Source organism: Scyliorhinus canicula, chromosome 2 (assembly GCF_902713615.1).
Source record: "Scyliorhinus canicula chromosome 2, sScyCan1.1, whole genome shotgun sequence".
Classification (NCBI taxonomy): domain Eukaryota; kingdom Metazoa; phylum Chordata; class Chondrichthyes; order Carcharhiniformes; family Scyliorhinidae; genus Scyliorhinus; species Scyliorhinus canicula.
The window spans coordinates 209,253,467-209,268,574 of NC_052147.1; the positions used below are offsets into that span (position 1 = coordinate 209,253,467).

General features: G+C 43.9%; 1 protein-coding gene across 5 annotated transcripts in view; it reads left to right on the plus strand.

The window, feature by feature from the left end:
* The window catches only part of myo3b (myosin IIIB), an 881,575-nt gene that overhangs the window by 819,615 nt on the left and 46,852 nt on the right, over positions 1-15,108 (plus strand). For all 5 annotated transcript variants that reach the window (XM_038789471.1, XM_038789472.1, XM_038789473.1 and 2 more), the window contains 3 exons: positions 5,086-5,195; positions 5,575-5,621; positions 5,845-5,992. In XM_038789471.1, coding sequence (XP_038645399.1) covers positions 5,086-5,195; positions 5,575-5,621; positions 5,845-5,977 — 290 coding nt within the window. In that variant the 3' untranslated portion in view covers positions 5,978-5,992. The remainder of the gene's footprint in view (positions 1-5,085; positions 5,196-5,574; positions 5,622-5,844; positions 5,993-15,108) is intronic.

Sequence of the window (15,108 nt, forward strand, 5' to 3'; positions counted from 1 at the left end):
GCGTTATAAAGGGGGACTACTGTATTATTCTTATCATCTTCACCTGTCTCACAAGAACTCTCAGCATTTTCTCAGCAAACTGTCCAAATGTTAATTTTGGCTTCATCACTTGAATCAATGCCACAGTATCCTTTGTTGTGTCACTTGGGATGCAGTTTGCAAGAAGTCATACTGTTATTATCTCTGGTCAACAAGTTGTCCTGTTTGTAACTCTGCACTGATATCAGGATGACTTTCTTTCAAGGTGCACACCTCAAGCCAACATAATGAAAGATACCTGACATGGTTTATTCAATCATAAACGAAAAGCCCTGGCAGCATGGAGAGAACACTTGAAAGATCAGGATCCCCGTTGGTTACCCTGGTTGCTCTGATGAATTGCAGCAATTATTCTACGAAATTGATGCAACTGCTCAAAAACTGAAAAGTCATACTGTTTTTTAGAAATCTCTCGGAGTTGATATCATCAAATCATCATTGGGGAAGGCAGTCTGAAGTTCAACTGTGAATTTAAAGCCCTGTCTTGCTCATCATCAGATAGACTGTTGTTGTAAGCCTGCCATCTTAATCACTGTAGAGCTTCACACACAATCTTTTTTTAAAAATAATTTTTATTCAAGTTTTCAACAACAAATTTTATCACAACAGAGAAAAACAGTAACCCCTCCCCTCCAATACAAAAACAATAAATTAACAAGAAAAAGAAATAAACATAAAACCATGAGAACAAACCCCCACAACGAACCCGTAGCCCCCCCCCCCCCCCCCCCCCCCCCCCCGGGTTGCTGCTGAAGTTTTTCTTTATAAATGTTTTTATTGGGTTTTTGAACAAGGTATAATTACCGTTATGTACACAGAATAAGAAACATATATATATATATATATATACACATATTTAGAGGAGAAGGGCACACCCCAACATAAAAAAATATATAATAAAATATGAAATAGAATAACTGGTGGGGTACCGTGCACCAGTTCGACAGCGGCAGCTCTGTACATCTGGCAAAACTACCCACACCACGTAGGTTGCCGACTGCCTGCGGGGGGGTGGGGGGGGGGGGGGGGGGGGACTGGGGGGCACACACACATTTGGGTGCCGGGGAGAAAATCACAGTGTGCGATATTTGGCTGTGCCGTGTGTTGTTGTCGTCCGCCCCTCCCGGACGGGTCTCGCTGCCGTCCCACGCTCGCCCCCGCCGCTCCTCCCGTCCTCCATCTCCATTTTCCTCGTTCCCTGCTCCTGGAGGTGTCATGCACGCTTTGGAATCCCGTGCCCTTCCTCCGGCTCCCGCTTTTCACACACGATCTTGTAAGTTCTAACACTCCTGTTATAATGATGGCCGCTTCCGAAACCATTGACAGAACCAGCCACAATCAGTTTGGATTCAGTGATGATATCCTGAAGACTGTCATCTGCAATTCTTTTCCCAATGCAATCTATAAACGCCATCACAGTGTGAAACTCCCCCCATGCATGTTCTTTCAACAAATCATCTGGACCTTTGTGTAAATTGCCTGGACCATTACTACAAGAATCTTACCCGGTCTGAGTTTGTCTGCAATATCAATGTTGTAAAATTGTGTAGGACCAGCATCAACAACTGGGATGTAACCAATTGCAGTGGATTTTCATGGCCAGACTTTTACGTTGATCAAGCGGGCTCACATCCAAACCGAAGTACATGAAATCATGTGAGAAGACGTTGGGCGCACATCCCAAAGTCAACGCTCTCCCAAGCAACATTACGGTTGGAGGGTTCGCACGGGAGTCTGAAGGATGCCTGCCAACAGTTAAACCCACTAAGGAGGCAACTGGTGGCAGTTTTACTTGGCCTGTCCACTTTCACGGTTAGCAGATGGGCCAATCGGCCAGGTGGCTTTCATATTTCGCAACAAACATGTTCCAGGGCAGGATAAAACGTCCATTGTCAAGTAAAATAAAATAAAGCATTTGAAGGATGAGGTACTGTGTGGTCTGTAGCCAAGTGCTGGAATTTGCAGTGTTGATGCAGTGTGCAGCGCTTCTCCCAGCTCATTTCAATGGCAGAACTGCAGCTCCTCGAGGCAGCGGCACAGCAGCTGTCAACCTTCAGGAAACTTGCTGGAAAAACCCATCCTCACCCTCACTTCACTCGGCACCTGCCCTCATCCCCCCAAAGCGTTGAGCCTTTATAAGCACGTGTTTCATGCTGGCTGCCAGTAAATTGGCCAACCAGTGTAAAATCACAGTTGAGGTCCAATTGCATTCAGAACGTATATCAGGTCTGCTTCCAGGCCCACCAATCACATGCACCCGACAAGCATGATTCTGACTCATGTAATTTCTGCATATTTTGTAACAATATTTTCTACAAAATGCTCACTTTTTGCAGATGGGAGCTTGATTTTTGTGATAAGTAATCCTTAAGCTAATAGCGATATAAATTTGAAGTACTTCCAAAGAAGGGGCTACAGGAATTCATCCTTTGAGACAAGGCCCACCCACTAGTATCAGCAAGGGAATCAGCAGAGGAGGCAAGCTCACAGAGGGTACTGTCTACATATAAGGATTCAGAGGCAGATGCTGCCAATTAGAAACTTAATTGCCCCAGGGCTCCCAGAGATCGAGTCCGCAGGAATGCCACCAACTTTGGTGGTGGACATCAGGCCATCCCACCGCCATGTTAAATTCCACCATTAACTGATCACTGATCTTCAGCACTTCCTCCAGTTGCCAATGAGGAAACCTGTGGAGTACCACCTCCAGTTCTCTGCCTAGCATTCTGTAACTCTCTTCTGACTCACATAGGCGAAGACAAACACCAGTAGCCAGCACATTTGCCGTTAAATATGCAGATTGAGCTCCAGTGATATAATTGGAGTTCGAATGTTCTTTTACCAATCCCACCACAGGGAAACCATTGTAATTTAACAGGAAGAGGAATCTGAGCCAGAAAATACACTAAAAAGGTTGAGTCTTTTTTCACTTTCCTCGTGGGACCAGGAAGACTTTCCCAAGACCATCCTGAACCCCTCCTGGAAAGTTACCTGAGTACCAAGCACTGTTTTGTTGATACGTTTTAATACGTTTCTCCTTTCCCCAGTAGCTTCTAAATTTAAAATCTAGTCAAACCTAAAGCACACAAACTCATTAGCAGATTGAAATTACTGATCCACCCCTCGTGAGCAGGTTACTGGCATACCATCCGGATCTCCCTGATTAAACAGTTAAACTGGAAATAAGCAGGTTCAGGGCAATTTCGCTCACGTGTCAGATTTTCCAAACTTTAAAACCCCCAACCCCCTTCCCACCCCAGCCTTGCCTTCCCACCCACCCTTGTGGAATAAAGTAAGTAGAACATCAAATAAAATAGAGTTTTTGTTTTGAATTATAGAATGGGAACCCCTTGTATTTCAAATAATGCCGTAGGATCCTTTAAGCCAACCTGAATCACTCACACTAGAAAAAAGAGGCCTCATTCAGCATCCCATCCAAAAGACAGTATCTTAAACAATATGGCAGTTCATTTATACTCCACTGCTTAGTTTATGTACTGAAGTTGTACGTTGGAGCTTAAACCTTCTGGCGACAGCACTGCAAGCTGACACTTGAAACATATTACAAAGCAGATCTTTGCTGAACATTTAAAATTTTGAATAAATGTATAATTTAAATTGTTAATCTGTTTGCTGGGTGTTCATTTGTGACAGGATGGTACAGTGAGTTTTTGAACTTATACAGTGATATTCATTTGTGCAGCCACCTGCTGCAGTGAATTCACAATCCTATAGCTTTGTTCCAGTTTAACACTGGTTCAGGTAAAGTTTATGCAATTGTCCCTGTTATGGTGCCACTCATATATGAGAGAGAAAGGAAGGTATAATAATAATAATCTTTAATAGTGTCACAAGTAGGCTTACATTAACACTGCAAAGAAGTTACTTTGAAAATCCCCTAGTTGCCACATTCCAGCGCCTGTTCGGGTACACTGAGGGAGAATTCAGAATGTCCAATTCACCTAACAAGCACGTCTTTCGGGACTTGTGGGAGGAAACCAGAGCACCCAGAGGAAACCCACGCAGACACGGGGAGAACGTGCGGACTCCGCACAGACAGTGACCCAAGCAGAGAATTGAACCTGGGTCTCTGGTGCTGTGAAGCAACAATGCTAACCACTGTGCTACCATGCCGCCCATATAGCATTCCTACTCTACCTTTCACAAGCTCATAGTGGTGCACTGCTATGAATTACTTTTGAAATTTTGTCACTGTTATAATGCAGAATCTGCAACAGTTAGTTTATAGATAATGAGCCTGCAGCAATGACCAGCTAATTTGTTGTATAGATGTTAGTTTCAGGATAAATATTGGCCAGGCACCGGGAGAACTTGCTAGTCATCTTCAAATAGTGTCAGGTCTAACTTGGAAGATACATACAGACTATTTGGAGTAAACCTACTTTGGTTCCTATGTGGGTGGGCTGAGCCATTCAGCCTATAGCGGCCAGGGAACAAGTCTGTTTCCACTTGTCTCAACATTATCACCAGAACATTGCCTATTTTAGCAAGTCTTCTATCATTCGGAATCAGCACTGGTACCAGCTTGTTCACTTTAATGTTGCAGTGACAACCTGATAATGTAAATACCCTATTAATCGGGTTGTTGGGCACTCATGGGTTTACATATCTCAAATGAAAGAAAAGAAGCTTCGGGTTCAGGTTATCTACTGTATGCATTTTTAACAGCTAATTACAAGGATCTGGGTGTTACAGGCAAAGAATGTGTGGATGAGGACGAAAGAGAAAATAAAAAGTTACAAAAATGGTGGATGGAAGCTAGGAATTAAGAAGATGCAATTAGCTGTCATCAAGATTTTGTTACAGAAATACAGGAACATTTCTAGCTTATGTGTTCAAAATCTTTATACATTTTTCTTGGAAACACATGCTGTTACCCTTGTTTACCATTGCAAGTGTTAACGGTGGGGATTTAAATGAACAATGAGCTCTGGAGGACAGGAAAATATATGGAGAAATTAGCAGTCGACAAGTGGACGTGGCTTTTGATTATTGAATGGTTAACATTGTAATTTAATGTGGTAGGATCAAGAAAGGAAACGGAACAAAAACAGTTAAGAACGCCTCGTCGACGAATGCAGCAGCCCAAAATGCTGAACAGCCCCGAGGACAGCCTGTACTATAACCAGTTAAATGTGAGTTCAAAGTAGCAATAAAGCTCTTTTGCTGACTTTGGGTCCAGATGATAATACCATTATAAATACCTGCCCCAACCTCTCCAACCCCACCCCCATGCTCTTCTTCTGTCTGTCTTCGTGAACATGTGCTTATGCTCTTTATCTGTTGCTTTCATGTCAGGATGTCTGCCGTCACGGTGAATAATTGATGTGGTTTATCAAAGCCAAGCAAGATGCATGCTTCATCAGGCTCACTTGAGCTCTTTGATCAAAAAAATTATGCTGTGACTTCTGATATTATCAGCATCTGCTTGCATTCAACACAAAATCACTTTGAATTAAAAATTAACGACTTGCTGCTCTGCTGTTGACTGTGTGTTCTTGGCCCTCTCCACAGGGAATCCTACAATACCAAGGGAGTAAAAGAAAGCCAAGAAAACTTGGGTAAACAGATACTCTTAGTTCTTTCCAACTGTAAATAAAGCAAACTATTGTGTTATAGATTTCTCTATTTTTATACTTCTAAAAAGGAGAATAAAGACTCTCCACGAAACAAATCTTTATTTTATTTAAAATGATGTGATTGACATGTTGATAGATAGTATTTTACATGTGAAAAGCTTTGTTATGCATGCTGAAAAGTTACCTTTCTCTTTCTGCATCACAGTCAAATCAAAGTGTTGGACATTGAGGATGAATATTACAAATCACTGTCATCTATTGAACCAGTCCCTGAGGAAGATGATTCATTGAGCCCTCCTCCTCCTATTCCAAGAGGACCAGGATTTACTCATAGCTAAAAGTGGACTCTATAGGTAATTTAATTATTTTATATTTCTCAGTAAAACCTAGCCAACCAAGATTTTTTTAGTGTCAGGTTTTGTAAACCATACTTTGAAATAAACACATACGGTCTGAATGGATTTTTAAAAAAACACAATAGTGAGAAATATGATGCAAATAACCCCTCCACTGAAAAACAGTTCATTAATCTTTGTTAATTTTTTCTATAAAGAGGGGGAAAAATATACACTAAAACTTATTTCCATAAAGTCCTCCGTAAGTAATTTAAAAAAATTCTGTATGCTTCTTGCTGTTTCATTCATATCCATCTCCATGGGGTTTTAATATTGCTCACCGGTATTAAAATACTCCCAATATCGATCTGCAAGTTTCCAGTCAATTCCACCATTAATTTATTCACAATTTGAGCACTGAAGAGTTCTATATTTCACTATATTTTGCAGTCATTTATCTCAAGAGGCTTGGAATATAAAAGCAGGGATGTACTTCTGAGGCTTTATAAAGCACTAGTTAGGCCCCATTTAGAATACTGTGAGCAATTTTGGGCCCCACACCTCAGGAAGGACATACTGGCACTGGAGCGGGTCCAGCGGAGATTCACACGGATGATCCCAGGAATGGTAGGCCTAACATACGATGAACGTCTGAGGATCGTGGGATTATATTCATTGGAGTTTAGGAGGTTGAGGGGAGATCTAATAGAAACTTACAAGATAATGAATGGCTTGGATAGGATGGACGTAGGGAAGTTGTTTCCATTAGCAGGGGAGACTAGGACGCGGGGGCACTGCCTTAGAATAAAAGGGAGTCACTTTAGAACAGAGATGAGGAGAAATTTCTTCAGCCAGAGAGTGGTAGGTCTGTGGAATTCATTGCCACAGAGGGCGGTGGAGGCCGGGACATTGAGTGTTTTTAAGACAGAAATTGATAAATTCTTGATTTCTCGAGGAATTAAGGGCTATGGGGAGAGAGCGGGTAAATGGAGTTGAAATCAACCATGATTGAATGGTGGAGTGGTCTCGATGGGCCGAATGGCCTTACTTCCGCTCCTATGTCTTATGGTCTTATGTCTTATGGTCTTAAATAATATTCTGTGAGAAATTCATTCTATTCATTCAACATAAAATATAATCAGAAAATGTGAAGGCCAAAAATAACTTCAATAATCTGTGAATAAATCAGAAACTATTCTTAATTATGTAAAAATTGTTTCTATCATTTTCAACATTTGAAAAATAAATTTAGACTACCCAATTTTTTTTTTCAATTAAGGGACAATTTAGCATGGCCAATCCACCTAACCTGCACATCTTTGGGTTGTGGGGGTGAAACCCACACAGGCAGAGGGAGGATGTGCAAACTCCACACAGGCAGTGACCCAAGGCCGGGATCGAACCCTGGTCCTCAACACCGTAGGCAGCAGTGCTAACCACTGCGCCATCATGCCACCCCAATCATTTTCAACATGATAATTTTAGAAAAGCTTGTGAAACTGTAAGATACAAAAATAAGCTCTTTTGTTCTCTGGATTTCTGTGTTGAAACTAATTATTTACAATTGGTAGAGGCAATAAAAATCGTAGTTTATTTAGAATGGCAGTGGAAGTTGCAGCAGGTAATAAATCCAACCTTGCACACCTGTCACTAAAGGAAATTTCCCCTAGTAGCTCAGCGTGGGCTCAGGGAACAGCATGGAGGCCTCTTATGTTTGTGGTGTTGGCTTGCAGAGTAACAAATGGGCTGTCCAGGTGTCCTTTGATGCCTTCAGGTCATGATGTGTGCCTGCTTCAGCCAGTGCATAACTGGAAATAATTCAGCTGGTATACATACTGCTTCGTAACATACGATTTGCACATTTTACAATTTACAATTGCAAGATTTTACAGTTTGCACATTTACTTCCATTTGTGACCCATTTTGTAAACATACACTGTATAATTTTGAAATGGCATAAATAGAAGATATTTCGCTGATATATAGGTCGTCTTACTTTAACGGTATATTTGGACTCATCAAGGTGAGACATTTCAAGGCTAGGGAATAGAAATAGTTTATTTTGTGTCTTGTGACATCAATCATTCTCGATCAGCTTAGAAGCCAAGTTGTAACAGGTGCGACTCAAATTAATCACCATTTTCAGGAGAGACATTGGGTGCAATTTAACAGGGGGGGGGGGGGGGGGGGAAGAGTCCTGTTTTGGGCAGGTTTGTCACAGTGCCTACAGTGCCGAGAATGCCCTGAGGTCAAATGGGACTCTTTTTTTTTTACCTCAGTGAGGAAAGCCCCGCCGGGGCAGCACTTACCTCATTTCCTGTAGTGACGAGCTCAGCTAGTCAGTGCAGGACCAGATTGGGTGACATTTTTAAATGCTGCCCCGATCTCTCAACCTGCCTCGGACTCACCACAGTGGCCGCACCCCCCACCAACACCCCAACCTACCTTTTAGGGGACCTTGAGCCCCCCCCCCCCCCCCCCCCCCCCCCCCCTCTCACCCCACTTCATATGGGAAGGGCACTCCTAGGCCTGATCCCTGGCATGGGAAACCTGGCACCCAGGCACCTTGGCACTGCCAGCCTGGAACTCTGGCAGTGCCATGGTGGCAGTGCCAGGGTGCCTAGGTAGCAGCGGGAGTGCCCAGAGTACCACCATTCCCAGAGCCCGACCACCCGGGGGCCTCCGATGGCCTGGGAGACCCTCTCAGGTGCTGTTATGCCTGGTCCATGTTTGTGTGAACCAGTGCTAAACGACGCCATGGCGAGGTCTCCCAAGCATGGGCATTTGTTCCCGGGCCACGGAAGCATCAGGCATCGATATATTTAATTGAGCCTAACTGCTCGCTTAAATATGTAAACCTGGATCTCACCCTCACTGGGCGAGATCCAGATTGTGACATCTCACGAGATCTCATTGGATCTCGCGAGGGCGCCGAGCATCGCAAATCTCGCGAGAGGACTCTCACGAGTTTTAACAACCTCGTCCTGTCACTGAGTCGGGCGTAACGAGGCTGTTTGATCGCATACATTAAGTCAAGTCCTATCTGCCTGTTTGGATGTAAACAAAGCCCTTGGGAGTTTTTCAAAGTAGGCCAGACAAGGAGGCACAAAGTGGGGTATGATCTAAGAGCCTGATGTACAGAGTGCAACCCCAAATACACCCCGTCCCCTCCTTCCCACCCTTTCACCAACCAAGGTGAAAAACAACCTTCCCACTCTCGCCTGCCTTCCACTTCCCAGCATATTATTCCAGTGCAGGCAGATTGAGGCCCTTACTTGCTCTTAAAATGGGCAGTTAAGGGCCACAATAGGCTTAAAAAGGTGGGCTGAATAGTGGGCACCTTACCCAGTCCACATATTGTGTGGAGAAGGTCAGGGTTGGGCAGGAACGCAATGGACTACCCACCTGACATATTGTACATGCCTCTACGTAAAATACACCCACCTGGAGGGCTTTAAAATCCTCCCCCCCCCCCCCCCCCCCCCCCCCCCCGGTCCTGGAAGTATGGAACTTGCACAGTTGCCTGCAAGCCAAATGCAAAACTGCAGGGCTCACTGAAACTTGTAGCCAGGAAGTCCACCACATGTCTTTCTGGCTGTTGTTCTGAGTGAGTCCCAGCAATTTGACATTTGGTTTGCAGAAGCCTCCAGATGTCCCTACTTCCAGCAACAAGGGTCTTGTATAATGTGCAAGCAGTTTTTATCTCAACAACTGTAAATTAAGACATTTTACTCAATTAATGTTTGGAATTTCCCACGTTCAAACGGAAAGATTTATTTTTGGGAGATTGTCTGAGTATTTTACCTGATATTATCTGATATTATTTGAGGCGGGTTTCAAACTGTTTTCTGTTCCCCAGTACTGATATAATTCATCTTAGTTATCACAAAATTAAATTGTGTCTTCCTATCAATATATACACTTGTTTCTTCATTCAATGTAGATGGTGCTTAGTTCCTAAATTAGTCAGTTATTTTTGTTGCTTAATGCATTTTTACAATCTGATGACCTGCAACCAGTGAAATGGAATATGGCTTTAAACTTTGAAACAATTCATTAAATTTCTAATGTAGTTGCCAGCTTGAAAGTGTGCAACTGAACATTTTTACCAATGTTGAATTTCTTAGCGCTGTTGAACCATTTTTGTCGAAGAAAAGAGGATTGTTTCATTGTTTACAGCAAGATTTTTCAAAGTGCGGGTTGTGATCCTTCGGTGGGATGCAGGTGGGTGTCAGGAGGGTCCCAGAGTGATTGGTCGTGGAATTCCAGCAGTGACCCTGATCACGGGAGATGAACCCAATGAACATGACCGGCATTTTTTATTAAGAATGGTAGCTGCTGCCGCCTTTTAAATGAGAAAGAAAGGAGGTTGGTTGCAGTCTTCTGGCTATAAGCAGCAGCAATGAGCAGGTTAAGCACCCTGCACTTACACTTGAGTCAAATGCCCTGTATGTACATGCTTTTGGTACCAAATCAAGGAGGAGAGCTTCTTCCATTTAGTAGCTGCAGGCAAGCAGGGCAAGAGGACTGTGAAGATGAATCATTTTGTTGCAAGAAAGAGACTGCAAGGGATGCAATTCGGTCTCACATCTGAATCTGCTGGAGAGAGCTGCTCAGCAGCGTGCAAGGCAGGACAGAATGCTGCTAGTGTTAGCTTTGTACAGAGCTGCAGGGCCTTTGGTTAACAGCCTACAAAGAAGAAATTTAACATGGGAACAATGCGGTATAAAGAAGATTTCTTGAGACATGGTTTTGTCAATTGTGCCAATACAAATAAGGATGCAAAACCCATGTGTGATATATGTAGGGCAGTATTGCCAAATGAGAAGAGAAGTTTCAGATTTTGAAAGAGAAGTGGTGGGGTAAAAATTCCTTTAGAGGTTGAGACCCCAGAGTCAGTTGCTAACTTACAGCTGACTCCAAATGAAAAAAACCACGCTGCTGTACCTGACTTGTGGCAACACATTAAAACACACCAAAAGCCCATGAGGCTGTCAGCATTCTGGAGTAGCATCTCCCAGGAGTATCCAGTGCTGAGTAAAAGAAGCATTTTGTTGCTGTTGCCCTTCTTTATGACCGACATGTTGAATTTTCCGTTCTCACAAAAATGAAGACGGCACAAAGGAACTGGCTGAAGTCTGCACCTAATATGAAAATCGCTTATTGTCACAAGTAGGCTTCAAATGAAGTTACTGTGAAAAGCCCCTAGTAGCCACATTCCGGCGCCTGTTCGGGGAGGCTGGTAAGGGAATTGAAGCATGCTGCTGGCCTGCCTTGGTCTGCTTTAAAAGCCAGTGATTTAGCCCTGTGCTAAACCAGCCCCTGAGAAACGCATTGTCCTCTCCTCCTGTGAAACTGATTATTGTGAGATCGTGAGGATCAAGCAGGTTCCCCTTTCACATTAAATGTAAGCAAACGTGGTATGGGTCGTGAAGGTCGGCCAGCGTGGGTCCTGAAAGGTCAGTCAATTGGCAAAAGTGGTTCCTGGGAAAAAAAATTTGAAAAACACTGGTTTACAATACAAAAAGTATTTTTAATCTCTACAAAATTCCTTGGTTGAAGAACCAGTCAAGTCAACTTCTCCCACATTTATGTTTTTGAATTTAAATTAGCCAACTCATTTTTTTTCCAATTAAGGGGCAATTTAGCATGGCCAATCCATCTACCCTGCATAGTTTGGGCTGTGGGGGTGAGACCCACACAGACATGGGGAGAATTGCAAACTCCATCTGGACAGTGACCTGGGGCTGGGATCGAACCTGGGCCCTTGCCGCCTTGAGGCAGCTTTGCTAACCACTGTGCCACCTTGCCGCCCCCTTCTCCCATATTTCTGAGCGCCTTTTCCTTGCTTGCCTGTGCACCTCCTTATGATGCAACAGCTGAGCACAGGAACTTGACATAAGAGAAAGGCATGGGTGAATCACACAGCCGTGCTTGTAACTATAACTGTGCTGTAATAAGTCATATGGACTCAGGTCAATTATTTCTTTTAGAAAGTCCTGTTAAATTAGCGTATATTTTAACAACTACTTTGCAAGTTCCATAGTGAATTTTTAAAATTAGAAATATACATTTTGTGTAAATTAATAAAACTTTTATGAGTGTCTCTTTCTCTGCCTCTTTTTAAATAACTAGCTTCGCAGCTGCAGGACGAGGGCTAGGGGGTGGCCATACTGCTCAATAAGAGGACAGTCTATACAGCGATGAGGACGGTTATGGACCAAGGGGTACGGTACGTCATGGTTAGTGGTGCTCTGGAAGGGTCCTTGTTAACATGCACACTCCAACTGAGACGACGCGGAATTCATGAAAAAGATCAAATCCCCAACATAGGCACACCGACTCATCATGAGAGGGGACTTTAACTGTGTACAGGGTCAACGGACGGACAGATCAGCTAGGGCTGGTGCGAATATTTTATAGAAGTCCACTGTTGGGTCCTGGCACCGCCTGCATGGATTTGATACTCTCCATGATCTCACCCAGACCTATTGATGCTTCCAGTTCCTCCCGCCTATTGCCCCACAAGACTGGCATGTCCAGTCCGTTGAGGAACCATTTCATCCCCACGCCCCTGTCGAGGTTTACAGCCCTCGGTAGAAGGTCTCGAACTTTAGGTTGACCTCTTTTTGCTCGGTTACCAGTCTGCCTCTGCTATTCTTCACCTGGGCTATCTCCCTTGTGGCTGCCTGCTTTCTCAGCTGGAGAGCCAATAAGGGGCTGGCCTTTTCTCCATGCTCATAGAAGGTCCCCCATGTCTGGTGGAGTTGGTGCACTGCTTTCCTGGTGGATGGCAGGTTAAAGTCCATTTGTAGCTTTTTCCTCTCCACTCTACAGTAAGCTCTACAGTCAGGGCCTCTAACTGTACCTTCCATTGACTTCCAGAATGGAGTTGATCTGTTGTTGCCTGGCCTCCCTCTCTTCCCTGTCTCTACGTGCCTTGTGGGCTACAATTTCTCCCCTAAACACAGCCTTCAGTGCCTCCCAGGACGTGGAAGGTGAGACTTCCCCATTATGGTTATTTGTAACATACTCGCCTATGGCCTGTGATGTTTCCTGGCAGAAGGTCTTGTCGGCAAAGAGGTCCGTGTCCAGCCTTGATGTGGGGCACTGAACATGGCCCGTCTCCAACCTCGCATCCATGTGATATAGAGCGTGGTCGAAGATGACAATCACGGAATATTCCGCCCTTGCTATTCCTGGAAGCTCCGATTTTCTATCCTTGAAACATGCTTTGTGCACCGGTGAAAAGAACGAGAATTCCTTCTCACCGGGGTGGAGAAACCGACATGGTTCCACCGCCCCCATCTGCCCCATGAATGCTCCCAGTTCCCTAGCCATGGCTGTCCTGTTCCCTGATCTGGGGTTTGATTAGTTTGTCAGAGGGTCCTGTACACAGTTGAAGTTGCCCCCCATGATCAGTTGGTGAGTGTTAATGTCGGGGATTTCCAGCATGGTCTTTTTTATAAAGTCTGTGTCGTCCCAGTTAGGAGCGTACACATATACCAGAATTACCGGTGCCCCATCCAGGATCGCTGACCATGACGTACCGTCCCCCTTGGTCCGTAACCGCCATTGTGGCTGTAAACCTCGTCCTCTTACTAATCAGTATGGTAGCCCCCCTAGACCTTGTCCAGTAGCATGAATGGTACGTGTCCCACCCAGCTCTTTCTTTCCCTCGGGTGTATTTCCTGCAGGGAGATTATATTGGCTTTCAGACTTCTTGAGTGGCCGAAGACTCTGGATTTTTTTCAGAGGGCTGTTAAGTCCCCTGACATTCTAGTTTATAATGCTAATTCGGATTTCAGCCCCCCCCCCCTCCCTTTCCTGCAGGATCAACCATACTTACCTGGTAGGCGCGCCCTTGCACTCCAGGGTTTCCCTTTGTTAGGGGGCCGTCCAAAATGGCTATGGTCACTATTCTCACCATGAGGCTGGGCCTTTTCTTTGTATTATGCACGGTTTTGCAACTTGTAACTAAACTCACAAACTGAAATGTGTAACATATGTGAAAACCAATTAAAACAAATATAAAAAAAACTATCTTTGCAACTGATTGATTGATTTATTGTCACATGTACCGAAGTAGAGTGAAAAATATTTTTTTGCGTCCAAGGGAACGTACACAGTACGTACATAGTAGACAAAAGAATAATGGACAAAGTATATCGCTAAGTAGGTAATTGGTTAGAGTGCGGAACAAGGGCCAAACAAAACAAATATGATATGAGCAAGAGCAGCATAGGGCGTTGTGGATAGTGTTCTTACAGGGAACAGATCAGTCCGAGGGGGAGCTTGATTCCCCTTCTAAGGAATGACTTATTCCTCCCGGTGTTCAAAATCGTTAGGGGTCTGGACAGAGTAGATAGGCAGAAACTATTCCCAAAAGCAGAAGGGATGACAATCAGAGAATATGATTTAAGATAAATGGCAAAAGAGCCAAAGGCGATGGGAAAACTGTTTTTATGCAACAAAGAGGTTAAGATCTGCAATGTGCTGCTTGACAGTGTGGTATACACAGATTTGATCATTGCTTTTCAGAGATAATTATCTGAATGGAAAGAAACTGCAAGGTCATGGGGAAAAGGTGGAGTGAGATTAACTGAGTTGCTCTTGCAGAGAGCTAGCGCAGACATAATAGGCTGAATGGCTCTAACCATTTCATGATTCTATGATTTCCAGTGGCTGACCAGTGGAATTTGCCAGTTGTTAAGCTCAGTGGGAACTTTGTATCTTAGACTTCATTTGATTTGGGATAACAATTTGGAGCCAATGTTTGAGCTCTCGGCTGCCATAATATCATGCAGCCCAATTGGGCTCTTGGGTTTGTGGGTTTGGGGAAACCCCAATATTTAATAAGGTGGGCAGCCAGAGCAGCAGTGTACAAGGCTGAATGTGTGGGACTTGGAAAAGCACTCACTCCTTCTCTTCCCATAAAACTAAAATAAAAATACCTTCAAGTTATTTGTTAGATCAGCCACCAAGTTATCATGGTTAAAGTATATGTGGCGCACCTTTTAACCAGATCAGTCCAAAAATGGCAATCAAGGTTCTATTGAAATTCTGAAACATTGATTTCCATTTTAAATGTATCTACCTCCTGACATTGAGACTGCTGCAGCTGTCTAGTGGCA